This window comes from Lissotriton helveticus, chromosome 3_1 (genome assembly GCF_964261635.1).
Source record: "Lissotriton helveticus chromosome 3_1, aLisHel1.1, whole genome shotgun sequence".
NCBI lineage: Eukaryota > Metazoa > Chordata > Amphibia > Caudata > Salamandridae > Lissotriton > Lissotriton helveticus.
In genome coordinates this window covers 1,919,044,763-1,919,063,486 of record NC_136061.1, presented here as the reverse complement: position 1 = coordinate 1,919,063,486, position 18,724 = coordinate 1,919,044,763, and the positions used below count along the sequence as shown (strand labels likewise).

Here is an 18,724-nt window from a genome sequence, read left to right as displayed (position 1 = left end):
AGAGGAAGAAGAGGCGGACCTGGGAAGGCCAAGGGCTAATTTGGCTGCAACATTTTGGAAATATACTGGAGTTTGCTTACTACGCTCATCTGTGTATCTAGGAAAAGAGAATTATGATAATTCAAATGACTAAGAAAAGTCATCTGGACCACAGTACGGTGGGCCAAGGATGGTAGAAGAGGGACCATCTTTCTTAATACATTTAGCCAAAGAAAACAGGACAATCACAAGTGATGTCTTTTCAAAGTCAGATTCTCATCCAGGTTTTTTACTTAACTGGGCTGGGAGAAGGCCGAAAAACATCAATAGAAACAGTCTAGCCGGAGCAGTGGGAAAAATTCAAAAGTCATCACTCTCATTTGAATTACATTTCAGGAAATTGAGTTGCAACCAGGAAGAGACTGCTGTCATGCAATGATGGCATGACTCAAGCAAGGCCAATTCTGTTCTGTCCATAGCAATGAGCAGTTGGGCTTTGTTGTTGTAATTCATGCAGGTGACCCCAAAGGAACTGACCAAAGTAGCAGAAGACAGATATAAATATTGAACAGGGTAGGGCCATGGGCAGACCCCTGTGGAAGTCCTAGACACAAAGACCAGAACGCTGACATAAACAGAGGAAAATAGACTGCTTGGCATCTGTCTTTCAGGAAAAGATTTACACCATTGGTATGAAAACCTCAGAAAACTGTAAGCAGCACTGCCAGCACCTCCCATTTTCATGTGTTGCTCTCTACTGAAGAAGGACAACAATCCTGAAACACATGTATAGAGATACACAGCAGTGGCTACACCAACAATGGTGAATACTATGGACTTTCAACTAAAGTGACTGTTTTCATGCACTGCATTTCCCACAATGCATCTGGGCTAATTGTGTGTGAGGCAATGTGCTCCCTACTCCTTTTTAGATTTACATAATTGGTGTGCTGTCGTGCCAATTCTGGCCTCAGTGAATCTGAATAGAAGGATGGAAGAGAGACGGTATGGAAAGCAGCAGACATATATAAAAGAGTTTATGCAATAGTTTGAGCTATGTCTTCTGACAGTCTCAGATCGTCTAAAACAGTCAAAAGAGCGGTTTCCCTACTATGTTCCTGTCGAAATTAAGACTGTACATCAGTTTTTTGCAAAAGGCCTGAAAGTAAGATATTGACATGCCTCACCAACATCTTAACTGCAAAAGGACGAAGAGAGATGGGCGAATGAGAAAGAGTATTCGGATCTGCATTAGGTTTTTTAGGAGAAGAATGATTACATCCCATTCCTACTCTGTCTGGACCAGGCACTATTAAGGGAGTCATTACAAACCTCCAACATTTGCTGAAAGGCAGCAGCCCTGCCCATATTTCAAAACTTAGGCAAAATAGGATCGAAGGGAGATCCAGATCTGGTCGAGGTTGTGATAGCGGTAAATTGCTCCAGAGTCAGGTTTTCAAAATGACCTAGTCAGGGTGGCGAGCCTGGTCCAGGTAGAGCTTTAGTAAGGCCAGGGTCGCTCATCCCAGGAGTAAAGGGGACAGTAAATGAGTCAACCCATTTTAACCAGCAGTTCGGATAAGCTTCCATCGCATAGCTCCTATATTGCAGCGAGTCACATATCTTATTTATTTTCTCTTCAAAGTAATGGGAGCCACACTCTTTCTTTCTAAGTTCTTATACCCAAGATTTGCTTCGGAGAGTGAAGTGGTGTCCCAATGAGCATGTAGTGGCCTGGGTGAAGGGCAATAGGACCCTGCACCGGACAACAAGTCAGGAAGGAAACTGGACACCACTTCCGGCCAGGGAGTGGACAGGACAGTTGGTATGAGGAGGGCACGAGGACAGAAGTGCACGTGGGCAGGGAAGCAAGAATATTGAATAAAGAGCAACCAAACCCTTACCTGTTTCCTGCATGATTCCTGGTCAGCAAGAACACGTCAGAGCAGAAGGTCTGGCTCATTTTCAGCGAACTTTATTTATGGGCAATACCCTATGGAATCAGAGTTAAGCAAGTTTACTCCAAAGGTGTTTATATTGAGGTGCCATGTAGCTAACTTGGCCCGAGTACTCTGGGATTTTAAATTTGAAGTGAATTTGAGAAGGTAGGGGCCGTACCAAAGGTGAGGTAATGTTTCCATGCTGTCTACAGAGCTCCTAGTACCGAAGACCAAGTCCAAAGTGTGATTTTTTTGGTGTGTCGGGCCCGGACTTTCTTAAGCAGCGTTGAAACATTTTTACCCCCAATTATTTCCCAAAATGTTATAATCCCTGTAACTTCTGAGACCCCAGTAACGGTAATCCCAAGGGGTGGTGGTTTAAATTGAAGGGATTTCAATTAGCAGCTCACAATGAGGGCCAATGTGCTTGAGGTTTTTGCTTTTCTGTGATAACTACTAGAAAGTAATATAAGAGTCCATGTTTGTAAATATATTTCAATCCTTCTTTTGACTGTTTAGTTTCTGCTACCTATGCTGCTGCTGGTGATTTGTATTTTAATTCTTCAAAATGCCGCTAAACTAGTAATCTGTATCACTGTTCTCAATGAGCCCAGAGTTGGTGATTAGTATCTTTCTTCTTCCTGATGCTTCCCAATCCACCTATTCATATTTGTCTATACCTCACCTTTTTCAGGTCTGATGATGCCAGTGCCGTACATGGCTATTTTGGACAAAAGTACATTGGTGTTGGAAGAGGAGGAACCCTGGAGATTCATGGGCAGAGAAAATTGTCGTGGACTTTTCTGAACAAAACTCTTCACCCTGGTGGCTTGAGCGAAGGTGGCTACTATTTTGTGAAGAGCTGGGGTCACCGTGGGGTCATTGTCCACATTATAGACCCAGGCACCGGAGATGTTGTTCATTCAGACCGGTGAGTCCACAAGGTTTATTCGCACATTGTCATTCTAACCAGTTCATTGTGTGTTTACAGCGCCTTTGAACAGATCTCATGCCTATCGGCTTCTTCTCACCTCATAAGTCATTGGCTGCTTAGATGACTTGACTACAAGCTAGCCGAGGCCTTCAGTTTATGTTGTTCTCCACAAAAGTGCTAACTGTAGGCATTTGAAAGTAACAGTGATGGTGAGGAGTATAGAGCAACACACATGTAACGATGAACCTGTTTGACACATTCACTTCCAGTTGGGTTTGTGAGGATTAATTGTATCCATTTTAATGCTGTGCTTCATATTCTGTATTTGTATTTTCATTCTGGAATTGATTGGAGTAACATGCCTTATGGCATGCGGTTGACAAATCCGAGCGGCTTACGACAGATTTGGTACCATTATCTAAAGCTGTTTAATAATCTTTTCTGCTGTCCATATGTATGCAACATTTTCTCATTTGGATATAAAGCCTTGTTGGAGATTGTGGGGTTGTGGAGATGTGCACTTACTTAAATTCGCTGTTGCATTTATATGGTGATAATAAATATTAGATGCAGTATGGTTCTGTAGTTGGCCGAGGCATTTTTGTCTGCTCTGGGTTTCAGTAGAATAGAAGAGACTAAAGTTAGAGTCTGTTACAGACTTCATTAGCCAGTGAGTTGTTGATGGTGGCCATTTTGAGCTTTGTCCAGCAAAGTTATATGTTGTATCAGAAGCTGGCTGCATAAGAGATCGCCGTGACTTATGAAAGTTACAAAGTCCTAATGCTCATGGTTATCATTTCCTCGTGTGACATGAGAGTGAACTTGTTTAGTGTTCGTGGGAGAATGGGAACATTAATGTGAGGCAGATATAGCTTTGATTGTGTGTTGTTTCTTATTGTATAAGTTTCGGCCAATAAGAATATACTAGGCCTCCTTGCTATATCTTGTGAGGACTGAGGGAATGAGTACGATCTTGGCGGATGGGATACTCTACACAGATGTGCTGGCTATCCCGTCTGCCGTATTACAATTTCCATTATATCCTATGGAACTTGCAAAATGGCCGACGGGATACAAGTGCCATTATATCCTATGTAATTTGTAATCCGGTGGACAGGATATCCGTCACGTTTGTGATGAGGAGCCCGTCCGTCAAGATCGCAATCAAGCCCTGAGTCTTCTCTCTGGCTAGATTTGTTAAGGCGTGGGAGCGAGCTGCTACATGGAACAATGTATGTGAGCGTGGGGGTGCAGTGGTCTGTACGTCAAGGGCCTCACAGGTGGATGTTAATGAGATTTATTGAGCGCACGAATACCCAGAGGGGTGTCTTGGCGCGTTGAGTTTATGCCTGAGTCTCCATGCTCACTCGACCCTACCGGATCCATCCTTTGGGGTCGAGTGGTTCAGAGTCAGCGCAGATCCACTCCTCGCACCCACCCGGCTCGTGAAGAATGGAAGGACACATTCACGATACGGAATTATCTTATTAATATTCATCTTTTATTCACTGGCTGAGGAAGCAGCGGAATCCACACACTGTTAGCAGCTCAACATTTCCACCGGGACCTCCGCTCTCCTCAGCGACGTGTGTGTGCACCTGGCAGCCTCAATAGTTTATTAATTACTTAACTCAGGTGTCAACAGAGAACAAGCCAAGGGACTGGAAATACCAAGTGATTAATTACTTCAGTTCAGGTTCAGTCACGCAATTGCTTTTCGTTTTGGCATTTCCTAACACAGGTATTGAGCCTGCATAGTCATGCTTAATCGGAAATGTCTTAATGGCCATTTAGAGAATATACCGCGGTTTTGGTCCATCTGTTCTGGCTTGATAGACTTTATTGAGAAAGATAGAGAGCTGCAAGCCTCACTTGAAAAAGTGCCACATAGTCAGTAGCTAACTAGGTCTGAGGGCTGGCCAGGCTTGTAGAATGCTGTCACTGATGCTGATAGCTGGCCACACTTTCAGGAGAGTTGTTGCTGAAAGCTGATCATGTTTGAAGGCAGGTGCCACTGAGACGGCCATTTCTTGAAGAGCTGCTGTCAATCAACTGCCCAGGCTGAGAAGGCACGAGTAGCATAGTCAAATAGCTGCCCATGTTTGTTGGATAGTGGTGGCCGGAGCAGACCGCAGGCTCTTCATGGATGTTCACATTTCTAAAAAATGGTGGCCTACTTATTGTTTTTGGTTACTTAAGTGTCTTGAGAAAATTATTTGGCTCCTCTCTATTTCTGTACAAAAAAAGCGGTTCAGGCTCTGATTGCATCTAATTCGGACAATGGCAAAGTGTTTTATTTTGGGCCCCCTATAAAAACACTGATCAGACTTCAGATTGTAAGAAATTCTGCTGCACATTTTTGCTTTGCGTTGTCCCCAGGCATTTGCTCAGCCTCATTCTCTTCACTGGTTGACGGCAGAGAAACGCACCCATTTTACGCCTTTGCGCTTTATGCATAATACTTACTGTTGTGGTGGCCTTTCTTACCTTAGAGCATTGATGCAATGGTATTCTTCCAATTGACCCCTTTGCTCTGGAAAGCAGCTCTTAATTATTATGCATCATTACAAACGTGTAAGAAAGGGAGCAGGTCTTTTGTTGTCTTGGGCTTACATTAGTAGAAGAGGTGTGTTGCAGCGGCCAGAGTGCCTGACTCCGGACTATGGGGTTCACGGTTCGATCCCCGGTGCCGGCGGCAGGTTAGCCCAGCACCATGTGACTCTGGGCAATAGCTTGCTTAATCTTCCCGATGGTCCCCAGTGCCAGGACACCACTTCGGAGGTAGTTGTGCGCTTTATAAATACTGGTATTTCATTTCATTATGGAACACCCTCCTTTTAAAAATCTAAACGTATTTCTTTGCTTGACTTCCCTAGATTGCTGGAAACCTTTTAGGTTACTGTTGTCCCTCCCTTCATTTTTAATGCTAGGAAACTCTTTTTGAGTAGCCATGCACTTTAGAAATTCACTGATTTATTGACTGCTAAACCGAGAGGCCACCATGTATATGGAATAGGTGCATGGAGGTGTGAAATGCTTATGCATCTGATTGAGACTTTCAGACGCAGATTCCTTACCTCTGAATTGCTCCAGGCCTCAGACTGGATCCGACATTTTTACATGAGCAGTATCCCTGCAGCGCAGTGTGGAATCGCACATGCCAGAATTAGTGCCTATATAGGCGCTACATAGATGCACTGACACCAGTTCTTTTCTTTCCGAACCAGTCAGTGCAGATCCTGGAAGACCTACCCCATAGTCATTTTTGACTAAACTTTTTTTGATGTTTTGTAGAAGTTTTTTGAGGTCTGCCTCCTGGTGTGGCAGGAATATCATCCAGAAAGGCCAACTTTAAGCCCTGCAGCACTTGTCACTGCCAGATGTCGGTGACGGACCCACATCTTGTTTGCCTCTGGTGCCTCAAATGGAACATGACACCAAGGCCTGTTTACCATGCACCCGAAGTCCTTGAGGAAGCGCTCCCTCAAGCTTCAAGTGACTTGACACTTGATGCCGCGACAATCGAGGTCCTGTTTGAGAGGAAGGTCTCAAGAGCGGTTGCGGAGTTAAAGGTCGTGGTCACACTCCAAATCTTCGAGCCACTCAGGTAAGTCCCACTCCCACAAGAAGAAAAAGAAGCGTGCTTTGACTTCACCTCATCTGTCGGTCGACGAGACGAGGGTGCGTCGCCTCTAGAGGCCTGGCTCGGCAGTTAAGCCAGTGCCTGGGCCAACTTTGCACCTCCCCGAATTTCCTGGAGTCAGACGGAACCTCGCACAGTTAAAATCATTTTATGAGGCTATGCACCTCATATTTGGGCGGTTCGTTATTTCCGGCGCATCTTCAGGTCCTGTAGGTTCAGAAGGGGCACCTACTGGATCTATGCCAGCGCCATTCAGGCTCCAAGGATCCACAGATGGATCCAGATGAGCTCTGGTCGTGCCACCCTGACCTTCCCAGAAGCTGATCCAGAGGCTGACGTTCCTATCACTGCTGGCGCTGACTGGCCATACCATCCCCATACTCATCCCCGACATGGAGCCGGGCTCATCGTCCGACATTGTCTCTGGCCCCTACTGGAGCCATGCCATCTAAGCCAGAGCCGGAGCCCTATTCTTATGGGCTAGGACTCAGGGAGAAATGGGAGGAGTGCCTGGACCCTGAAGAATACATACCAGCCTTATGAAGAACAAATGCACTGATGTGGGAATCTGGGTGAAGCCAGTGGACTGGACAATTCCCCAGATACGGGCATGCTTTCTCCCCCTACCGTAGTGATGGAGGAGGGAGCTTCATTTGCAATGGTGGTGCGGAGGGCGTCTGAGGTCCTAGACCTTAGTTTCCCCCCAGTGGCAGTTAAGACAGTAGTCTTTATACAAATAATGGTGACAGTGGTCAAACAGTTTAGCACGCACATCACAAATTGAGGGTATGTATGAAGACACTGTCATAAAGTAACGTGTGCTCAAATTGACATAAAACACCTTGTCACCTATCTAGTGTTTAACAAATATAAGAAAGAAAAAACTTTCAAATATTCATAACATAATAAAAATTTCCAGTGCACCACATAAATAAAGTGTCATGGTCCGTCAATCCGACAAATCCAATAGCTGTATTCAGAGAACAGAAAGTTGGTAGTGCATGAATTAAGGTCTAAATATGAAGACACCGTGTAGGTCTGTAGTTCCATAAGCTTTTATTTCTTGAACACTCAAACTGATTGGAATCCAAAAATGAAACAGCCGACATTTGTTTTGTCAGTTGGCGACTTTTTGAAGGCTCAAAATTCTTATGGTGACAATGTGCTCCAAACTGCATCTAGCAACGAGAATGTTTAGGTCTCGCCTGTCGATGCGCATGCGCATCGAGCAAGCGAGACTATAGGGGCTCATCCAGACTTTATCTAACTTGCAAGGAATCGTGGCGATTCCTTGCAGTGCCCGTGACTTTTAAGCTCAATGCGCATGTGCATTGATCTTAAAAGCGCGTGCACATGCCCCCAGCCGCCTGCCTTGCCTACTCTCTCTCACAGCCTCCCCCAGCTCCGCCCCCTCACTACTTGATTGCACGGCCGCTAGGCCGTGCCTCCCCTACTCTCCTCCCCCCTCCTCCTCTCCTCCCCTGCCTGCCTGCCGCTAGGCTGTGCCTCCCCTACTCTCCTCCCCCCTCCTCCTCCTACTGCCGTGTCGCACCTCTCCCCTCTCCGCCCCCTCCCCTGCCAGCCGTGTTACGGTGAAAGGCTTGTTGTTCTTTGCTCTTGTTGGAAAGATGACGTTGCCGGGGTCTCTGAGCCGCGTCTCTTCCTGCACTTATTCGCTGGCGGCCATGGTCCTGCTGCTGTCCCTGTGCGCGCTGGGGGCCGAGGGCTTAATTTTCCCACAGAAGCCCACGTGAGTACCTCCCCCCCGCCTCACCCCCACCCTTTGCCAGTCTCCCTGGATGTCAGTGTCATTACTGGCACCGGAGTCATCCCCATCACTGCCAGCAGCATCGCCGCCAGCGCTGCAAGCGTTGCTCCCACTACTCTTGCTGCCAAAAGCGCCGCTGCCCGTACTGCTGTCCGTACCATCTTTCTCAGCAGTACTGCTGCCACCGCTATTACTATCACGCTGCCAAAAGCGTCACTGCCCGTACCACTGCACTTACGATCTCTCTCAGCAGTACTGCTGCCACCATCGCGGCTAGTACTGTCAATGCCAAAAGCATCACTGCCCGTACCACTGCCCTTACTAGCAGTACCACTACCATGCAAGCATCGGTACTACCACTATCGGTACCAACGGCGTCACCTCGAGTACCACTGTATTTACGATGTCTCACAGAAGTATTATCAGTACCACAACTACTGCCCCCAGCATGCACGCCTCACTGGCAGCACCGCTGCCCTTGCCATCTCCCTCAGCAGTGCGACTGCCACCTGCACCAGCATGCACACACCTCTGCTGGTACTACCACTGCCAAACACGTCACTGCCTTTACCACTGCCCTAATGCTTTTTCTCAGAAGTACCACTGCCGGCAGTGCACGCTTCTCTTCTACTGCTGCCAACTCCGTCACTGCCAGTAACACTACTCCGGTCATCTCTCTCAGCAGCATTACCGGTACCACTACTATCAGAGGAGCCAGCATGCTTTCATTGAGGCCAGTACCACTGCCTCTCGGGAGTATTTTCTGTGCCGCTGACTCCAGCGTGCAATCCTCACTGTTACTGTCGCTGCCGAAAGCCTCACTGCCGGTAGCACTGCCCTCCAGATATGTCTCTGCAGTATTATCAGTATTTATTCCACAGCCTCGCTGCCAGTACCACTGCTCTTCAGACGCCTCTCAGCAGTATTATCGGTGCCACGACCACCAGCATGCAAGCCTCACTGCCAGTACATCTACCCTTCAGATACCTCTCAGCAGGATTCTCCGTATGTATTCCACAGCATCACTGCCCTTATCATATTTACCATCAGCGGCATCGTTGTCAGTGCCACCAGCACCCCTACCGCCAGCCTTACTGCCTATATCACCAGCAGTGCTGCCACCATCCGTACCTCCAGTACCCCAGCATCTTTGCCAGCAGTACTAGCTATACCATAAACAGTGCTACCAGGATCAACAGTGTTGGAGCAAGCATCCGTGGTAGCTTCGCCAGCAGCAGCGCCAGTGCCGTCAGCATTGCTGCCACCAGCATCACAGCCAGTGCTCCCAGCACTCACTGGCATAACTGCCACCACCCTCCGGTGTTATCATCCGAGCCGCCTGCCTCCGAGAGCTTCAAATTAAAGCATCTGTTGCTGTTGCTTCCCCAGCGCACTCGGCCTCACTTCTCCTCCCCCTCCCCTGCCAGCCGTGTTACGGTGAAAGGCTTGTTTTGTTACACGACATTCCTGGGGATTTACTTTTCAAAGTACAGGCTATCTTAGGACCGTGAAGAGGATACAGCGTGTACACATAACACTGCAGCAAGCATGCTGAAACGCCATGCACAAACGTTCAAAACAATAAAATAATAATGTATTTGTACAATTATCAGCTAGGAGGTTGAAGACTGTTAAATCTAAAACCCGCATTCTGGGGTAAGAGTCATTCTCCACGGCCGCCAAGCCACATCAAAGGCTTCCGCTGACCCGGCATCAATCACCCTCCCCCAGCGCTGCCCCGCCCCCTGCTTCACAGCCATCTGACTTATTCACGGCCGCAGGCCGTGACTCGACAGTCCTGCAGTGCTTAACTCCCTCCTCCTCCCTCGCCAAAGAGCACCCCGCCCCCGCAATGGATTGTATCCTGTGTGTCTTCTCAATATCAGGCTTCCTCTGTCGGTTAGGTATTTCGGTCACCAGGGTTACCGACTTGAAGAAAAGTAGGCTCTTGAATTCCCAGAGTGGCTCATGTCCACGGCTCAACATCGACTCTACTATCAGCAACCCATACAACCGGAAAGGATGACGGCCAAAAAACGGAGGTCAGGTCGTACATTAATCACCAGACAGTGTACCAAGCCAATCTGCTGAGGAATAGAGCTCTCCATCTAGCCTCCCCCCTCCCCTTCTCTGCCTTCCCTCCGTCTTGTTTTTTTACTGCCTCATTAGTTAACCGCCCCACCTCCACTTTGTTGTCTAGTTGGCAGACTCAGCTGAGAGGCCAACAACTGAATGGGTGCATGCAATAGGTCTCGGAGCATTTGAGTTAGAGCTTTTAGATTTGTTTATGGCTTTTTTTCTTTGTAATTCTTTAGCATTGCCTACAGGAAACAAAAATGCTAAAGATAAAAAAAAAAAACCATAAACAATTCTAAAAGCACAAACTCTAATGCTGCGAGACCTATTGCATTTCCAATGCTTGTTATTCAAGTGTGCCTCAGAACCCCGAGGATGGGAATCAGTTTATTAAGATGAGTTCTCAAGAGTAAAGCATACAATTCAGAGGAGGATTCTGAGTATGTCAAAAGAGTGCTGAAGTCAAAAAAGCAACACCATAGTGAAGAAGTTGCTACATTGACGGCTAATAAGCTAATTATTGTGTATTTGCGTTGCTGCCAATCCCGAAGCTTAGCATTTCTATTGATGAACCCAGCATAGAAATGATCTCCCGTTGAGAAAACAGTAATTCAATTATGCCAATCACGGAAACACCAATCCATAATACAATTTACAATTGGAGCACTTGCACTTTAATGCTGAACAGCAGTGAGAAAGTGCGCAGAGACACTAAACCTGCAAAAAACAGAGGCAGAACCAGGAGGTCAGAAAGCAAAAAGACAGGGGAAACACGCCAAAAGATGCCAGGTCTAACACAGACCATGACACTTTAATTGTGTGGTGCTCTGAAATTTTATATTGAGACTAATGTCTTGATGGAAGTGCTTCAGCCAGGAGTGTCGTCATCAGAACCGCTCCTCCCTTTCAATGAGGCACTCACTGACATCCTGCTTGGGACTTGGTCCAAGCCCTGCACAGAGACTCCAGAGAACAGGACGATTGCCTGCCACCACCACCTGCTTCAGGGGACCCAAACTTACTCACCCAACACCGCACTCTGGAGAAAAGTTTGATGGTCCAAGCCTCCACCTTCCACAAAAATCCTGACCCATTCCCAACCGTCCCGCCAGATTAGGAGTCCAAGAGGCTGGACACTTTGGGCAAGAAAATGTTTTCTTCCACCAGCCTGGCATTGCGGTCAGCGAACATTGCATGCTTTTTGGGCTGCTATTCCCATGCTCTGTGGGATACGGTTGCACAGGTGCTTCCAACGGTCCTGGAGGAGGCCTGAGCCATGCTCTCTCAGACTGTTGCCGATGGGAGAGATGCACTGAAATCCACCATCCGATGTGGACTAGATACCACCGACTCACTAGGCAACAGTGGCCCTGAGACGCCACGCCTGGTTGAGGACTACTAACTTTTCTGGGAATGTCCACACATCAACCATGTCTCTTTGGAGATAGGACGGACTCAGCTCTGGAGGGTTTTGAGGACAGTAGGGCTACGGCCGGGAAGGTACTTGGGCCTTTCAATGGCCCCTTGTCACCCACAACCCACATTTCGCTCCTTTTGCGGCTAAAAAAGGTGCATGCAGCCACATACTTACCCTCGTAGCTACACCGGCATGCAAGCTTACCAGCCTCTGCATGCTGTGGACGCGGCTCCTACCACCCCATGGGTCGGATGACCAGTGGCCGGATCAGTCCACTACCCCCCAGCAGAGGCAGCCGTCAAACCTTCCTAACCCACCCAGGTACCATCATGGATGCCCAGTGTGTGGCAGGAACCACCATCACCCGCCCCGGTGGCAGTCCATAACATTGGACAGGTGGGTTTGCAGATTGTCCGAAGAGACTACTACCCCTCCCTCCATGCCACCTGCATTTGATCAGCTGACGGAGCACCACCTATCTATTCTCCTGCATGAAGTTAAGGCTCTTTTGGCCAAAGGAGCCATAGAGAGAGTGCAGACGACAGAAGTAGGTCGTAGCTGTTATTCCCACAACTTTCTGGTACCCAAAAAGGACGGAGGCCTTCGTCCTATCCTAGACCTGCGCTCTCTCAACTTCTTCCTCAAGAAGGAGAAGTTCAGAATGCTCACTCTAGCTCATGTTTATGTTTATGTTTAGCATTTATAAAGCGCGGCTTATACCCGAGGGCGTCTTGGCGCTGAGGTTTGCAGAATTATTGATCAGTGTGGCCTGTAGTGTCAAGTTGATTCAAAGATAACCGCTATTGATTGAACAACCATGTCTTTAGTTTCTTGCGAAACTGCAAGAGTGATGGGCATTGTCTAATGTCTTGGGGCAAGGTGTTCCATAGTTTAGGTGCCGCTGTGAAGAAACGACGATCACCCCATGAGACTGTTTTGGACCGAGGGACCATGAGTTGATTGAGATTGGAGGACCGGAGCTGTCTAGGGGGCAGGTATCGGACCAACTGGTCCTTTAGAAATTGGGGACCTCTGTTGTTTAAGGACTTATAGACTAAACATAAGGATTTAAATTTAATCCTATTGTGGATGGTCAACCAATATAAATCTTTTATTGTTCCTGATATTGCCGCAAATTTTGGAAGTCCGGAGAGTAAACGGGCAGCAGCATTTTGTATCGACTGCAACTTTTTAAGGACCCTGGCCTGCGTGTTTAAAAATAGACCATTGCAGTAGTCAAGGGCCGATAGAACCAGGGAGCTAACCAGCGTTTTAATGGCAGCTGCTGGTAAAAACGGACTTATTTTCTTAATCATGTGTAGCTTATAGTGTGCCGATGATGCTACTTTATTCGCATGGTCTATAAAAATAAGAGCATCGTCGAAGGTGACTCCTAAATTTCTAACCTTAGCCACAGGAGTTGGGAGAGCTCCGAGAGTAGATGGCCACCAGGCTGAGGACCAAGGTGGTTCAAGTGGTCCAAAAATGACCACCTCGGTTTTTTCAGAGTTCAGTTTTAGGCTGTTTATCGCCATCCAATCTTCTATAGCCAACATTCCTTCTTGAAAGCGTTGAGCCACATCCAGACCATCGCCTTTAATGGCTAGTACCAGTTGCGTGTCATCTGCGTATGAAGTTAGGCTCATCCCGTGGCTTTTGATGACACTAGCAAGGTCCGACACATAGATATTAAATAGTGTCGGACTGAGGGATGAGCCTTGAGGAACTCCACACGGCAGAGACAACTGAGCAGATTGGTATGTCCCCAAGGCGACAGCCTGGGTTCTGTCCTTGAGGAACGAGGCGAGCAATTTTAATGCCGTTTGTCCAATGCCCATATTACTGACACGGTCGATCAAGATCTTATGATCGACCGTGTCGAAGGCTGCAGACAAGTCCAACATTACCAGGAGAGCTGTCCCGCCCTGGTCTCGTATAGCTCGTACTTCATCTGCCGCCTTGATTAAGGCTGTTTCGGTCCCATGATATTTCCGGAATCCGAACTGTGTGTCATCGAGTCGTCTATAATTCTCAAGATACTCCGACAATTGTGAATTCATAGCCTTTTCGACCACTTTTGCTATGAAGGGGAGACTAGCAATGGGCCTGTAATTCTTCAGGTCACTTTTGTCAAGGCCCGGTTTCTTTAAAAGCTCAGGTCCTATCTGCCCTGGACCCAGGAGACTAGATGGTTGCATTGGACTTGCAGGATGCATATTTCCATATTCCCATCCTGCCTGCCCACACGCGTTACCTGCTGTTCACGGTGGACCAAGAGCACTTTCAGTTCGTCATCCTCCCTTTTTTTCCTCACCAGCGCCCCTCGGGTGTTCACCAAGTTGATTGCAGTGGTTGCAGCTCATCTACAGAGATCAAGTGTGTGAATCTTCCCCTATCTCGAGGACTGGCTGCTGAAGGCGGCTCGTCACAGGCTGTCCTCTCCCAATTCCAGACTGCAGCGGACATCCTACATGTAAATGTAAATGTAAATGTCATGGTACTTATAGAGCGCACTGTCACCAGACGGTCACCTTGCGGTGTCGCCTTTGCGGCTTCCTGGCGCTGATACTCATACGCTGGGGTTCACTATCAACGTGCTAAAGTCACACCTGACTCCCTTTCAGATGCTCCCTTTCCTTAGATAAATTTTGGACATGGTGAAGCTTTGGGCCTATCCTCCCGAACGGCGAGTCCAGGATATTCAGGTTATGATACCGATGTTTCAGCCTCTATACTGGATTTCAGTGAGACTGACTCTGAGTCTGCTGGGACTCATGGCCTCTGTATCCTGCTGGTGACACATGCCTGTTGGCATATGCAGTGGGATCTGAAATTCCAGTCAGCCCAGAATCAGGGAAATCTCTCCGACATGGTCCAGATCTCATAGGGAACTGCGTAAGATCGGCAGTGGTGGTTAACAAATCACACGATTGGGTCATCAGTAGACCCCTCCCCCTTCCCCAGCTAGATCTCACAGTAGTGACAGATAAATCATTCCTGGGATGGGGTGGCCATCTGGGAGGGGTGGAGAACAGAAGACTCTGGTCTCCAGTGGAATACAGACTCCATATAAACATGTTGGAGCTCTGAGTGATATGGTTGACATTAGAAGCCTTTCTCCACTCCATCCAAGGAAGGCTGATGCAGGTGATCATAGACAACACTATTGCCATGTGGTGTTGCAACGAACAGGGGGATGTGGTATTGTGGACCCTTTGTCAAGAGGCCCTGCGTCTCTGGACATGGCTAGAACAGCGGGGCATATCCCTGGTGGTTCAACATCTGGAGGGTTCTCTGAACACCAGAGCGGACCAACTCAGCTGAAGTTGCCAAACGAATCATGAATGTCATCTCTATCCGGAGGTGGTGGTATCTACCTTTATGCATCTTTGATTTTTTTCCCATAGGATTGTATTGTGCATAAAACTGCGCAGGTTTGAACATTTACCTGTGAATATTTTGATCGAAAACTGCACTTACCTTGAAATTAAGTTCTTGAGTTTAAAATATATATAAAATGAAGTGTTATTTTCCTAAATTGGTCTTGGATTTGTTCTTTGAGTGTGTATCTCATTTATTGTCTCTGTGGGTACAATAAATGCTTATCACTACCCTCTGATAAGCCAAACTGCTCGCCCACACTACCACAAAAGAGAGAGTTAATATTATCTACGATTGTGTTTGTAAACCATTTGGGGACCAACTGAACTCTTTGCACAGTGTACTTCATTATAGTATACTCTATAAAGAGCCAGCTTCCTACATTATGTTACTAACTAAGGGGTACAATTCTCCAGGTGAAGTGGCACTAAAGAGTGGATGCAATTCTCCAGACTAGGCCTAGTTAGGAAGCGAATGGACATAATAGTTCACGAGAAGTCTACTTATTCAGTGAACATGATACTACAGGTGAGCGCTAAATGATGAATAAACACAGGACTCCTGGTGAAGTGTATATGTATATAGCAAGTGTCTGAGTGCTCCATGTGATGCATCGCTATAGATATTATGCAGTAACCTATTTGAGGTCAGTTAATTATTTGAGACATTGCTCTAGGGGAGATCGCAAAACCCAGTGAATGCTGTTCTCCAAGATAGGGCAAGTGAATTAGTGCACATAGTACTTCAGGGGAGATCTCACTATTGATTAAGATCACTACCACAGGTGAGGTGAAGTTTATTTGTGGGCACAGCAATGCAGGTGAGCTTTAGTTAATGAGTGGACACAGTTTTCTAGATGTGGTTGAGTAATTACAATACCCTATGTATAGATTTACCTTATGTAATATAGGACACTGGCAGAAGGCAACAGACTACCGAGCCTCAGAACATGAAGTTCACTACTTCTAAAACAAACTCCTTGTAACTGACTGGATTTCTTTCTCTTCATTGTGAACGTGTTATGTTAGCTGTGGATTAAGTGAAACACTTCCGGGAAGAGTTCCTCAAAGGGTGGAATTGGCTTGCTAGAGTGTCAGAAAACAAAACATGTATGTGGAGGGTCAAGGGGAATATTTAATGACCTCTCTGCTCGCTCCCCTACTCTAAGATACAAAATACACAAGAGAGCAGACTAGGTCTGAAAAAGGGGGGTTCAGCTGTGCTGGCGAATGTGCAACAGTGGGTGCATGTGTGAACGTATGTTGTTGAGAACATAGGCTGGAAAACTCCCATCAGACCACCCTTTATGGTGGATTTCACGTCATGTGGGATGTTTTGTTGATCATTCCATACCACAGCCGACCATATAGTGCCATTGTGGAAATGGATGTCAGTGATCTAGCCGTGATGTCCATTGTGAGGTAGTGTGTCCTAAAGTGCAGTGCTAAAGTGACGGTGATAAATAAAATTGACTACACAGGCGCTGTGCAACATTCAAAACGCAAACTATGTGTCATATATTAAAAACACGCCGAGTAGTGTGACTACCCCATGGCGCTGTGCAGAACGGTCGACATGTTTCAGCCTGTGGGGCAATGCCCCGGCTTTCTTCAGGACCATATAAGAATGCTACTGCAACTATGAATAATGTGTGGAATGAAAAGGACAAATGATGTACTAAAAAAGTTACATATCTACCAGGAATCATCATAATTGAATGCCCACTGGAAGGGGAGAAGAACATCTTCTTCCCAGCTTTGTGTGGGTGAACACCTCACTTCACCCGGCGACCGCTCGGGAGTATGAGGCCCCGCTCTATCCGTCGGTGCCCCCAATGGTAAGTCGAGCGGACAGTGGGCATTCAATTATGATGATTCCTGGTAGATATGTAACTTTTTTAGTACATCATTTGTCCTTTTCATTCCACACATTATTCATAGTTGCAGTAGCATTCTTATATGGTCCTGAAGAAAGCCGGGGCATTGCCCCACAGGCTGAAACATGTCGACCGTTCTGCACAGCGCCATGGGGTAGTCACACTACTCGGCGTGTTTTTAATATATGACACATAGTTTGCGTTTTGAATGTTGCACAGCGCCTGTGTAGTCAATTTTATTTATCCCCGTCACTTTAGCACTGCACTTTAGGACACACTACCTCACAATGGACATCACGGCTAGATCACTGACATCCATTTCCACAATGGCACTATATGGTCGGCTGTGGTTTGGAATGATCAACAAAACATCCCACATGACGTGAAATCCACCATAAAGGGTGGTCTGATGGGAGTTTTCCAGCCTATGTTCTCAACAACATACGTTCACACATGCACCCACTGTTGCACATTCGCCAGCACAGCTGAACCCCCCTTTTTCAGACCTAGTCTGCTCTCTTGTGTATTTTGCTAGAGTGTCACCTCCTGTGGTTATGATGCTCTTTAGCTCTGGTGTCCTTGTCACGCCACTCCTCTAACCTCTGTTTCATTGTTTTCCCTTTAGATTTGATACCTTCAAATCCAAAGTTGAGAGTCTACGGCTGAGCTCGTACCTGAACCAAGTCCCAGAAGGAATGATCCTATCCATAGCCATTAACGACGAAGGCTCGAAAAACCTAGATGAGACAGCTAGGAAAGCCATCACAAAGCTAGGTGGCAAACGCTTCCAGCATCTTGGGTTCCGGTACGTGCCTCATATCTCCAAAAACAGAACAAAAAGAACTCAGATATCAGTGAGATCACAAAACTCAGTTAACCAACTCAATTAAGTATTTATATGGCCCATAAAGCATCACTGAAGAAGTTCTGTTCTTTCAATTGTTCACAGCACACTTTTGACAGTGAATATAGGGTAAACGAGATGTTCTGTTCTTTCAATTGTTCACAGCATACTTTTGACAGTGAATATAGGGTAAACGGCCATTGCAAAATGGCTGTTACCCCACAAGTCATTACATCGCATGTGTTACATCGCATGCAATGTAATAGCTATCCACATCATTGTGAGGAAACTGAGGCTGTTCCGTTTCCTCACAATGACGTGCACCGCCCCTCAGACGATGCTGAAACCAGGAGAGAGGAACCACGAGGAGAGAGAGGTAAGGGGGATTGCGCTTGGGGTGGGGGTTACTTTTTTAGGGTTTAGGGTAGTGTCGAAGTAGTGTTGTAATGTTTGTGTAGTGTAGGGTTGTGCTTTAGGATTTAGGGTTGTGTCAGGCGGTTGTGCAGGGTAGTGTTAGCGGTTAGGGAACGGACTGGGAGAAGGGGAGGGTCGTGCTGGGGGTAGTGTTTTAAGATTTAGGGCAGTGCTGTGGTGTTTGTGTAGTGTGGGGTTAGGTTTTATGGTAGTGTCGGGGGTTGCGCAGGGTAGTGTTTGAGGGTAGGGACCGGACTGGGAGAAGGGGGAGGGTCATGCTGGGGGTAGTGTTTTAAGGTTTAGGCTAGTGCTGTGGTGTTTGTGTAGTGTAGGGTTGTGTCTGGGGCTTGTGCAGTGTAGTGTTTGACCAGACTGGGGGAAGGGGGAGGGTCGTGCCGTGAGTAGTGTTTTAGTGTTTTGGGTAGTGCTGTGGTGTTTGTGTAGTGTAGGGT

At 47.0% G+C, this 18,724-nt stretch overlaps 1 protein-coding gene across 1 annotated transcript in view; it reads left to right on the top strand.

Annotated features, from left to right (window-relative positions):
- Positions 1-18,724, top strand: part of CEMIP (cell migration inducing hyaluronidase 1) — a 551,721-nt gene that overhangs the window by 100,129 nt on the left and 432,868 nt on the right. The window contains exons 4-5 of the mRNA XM_078682930.1: positions 2,614-2,850; positions 17,640-17,819. Of these exons, the coding sequence (XP_078539056.1) occupies positions 2,614-2,850; positions 17,640-17,819 (417 nt within the window). The remainder of the gene's footprint in view (positions 1-2,613; positions 2,851-17,639; positions 17,820-18,724) is intronic.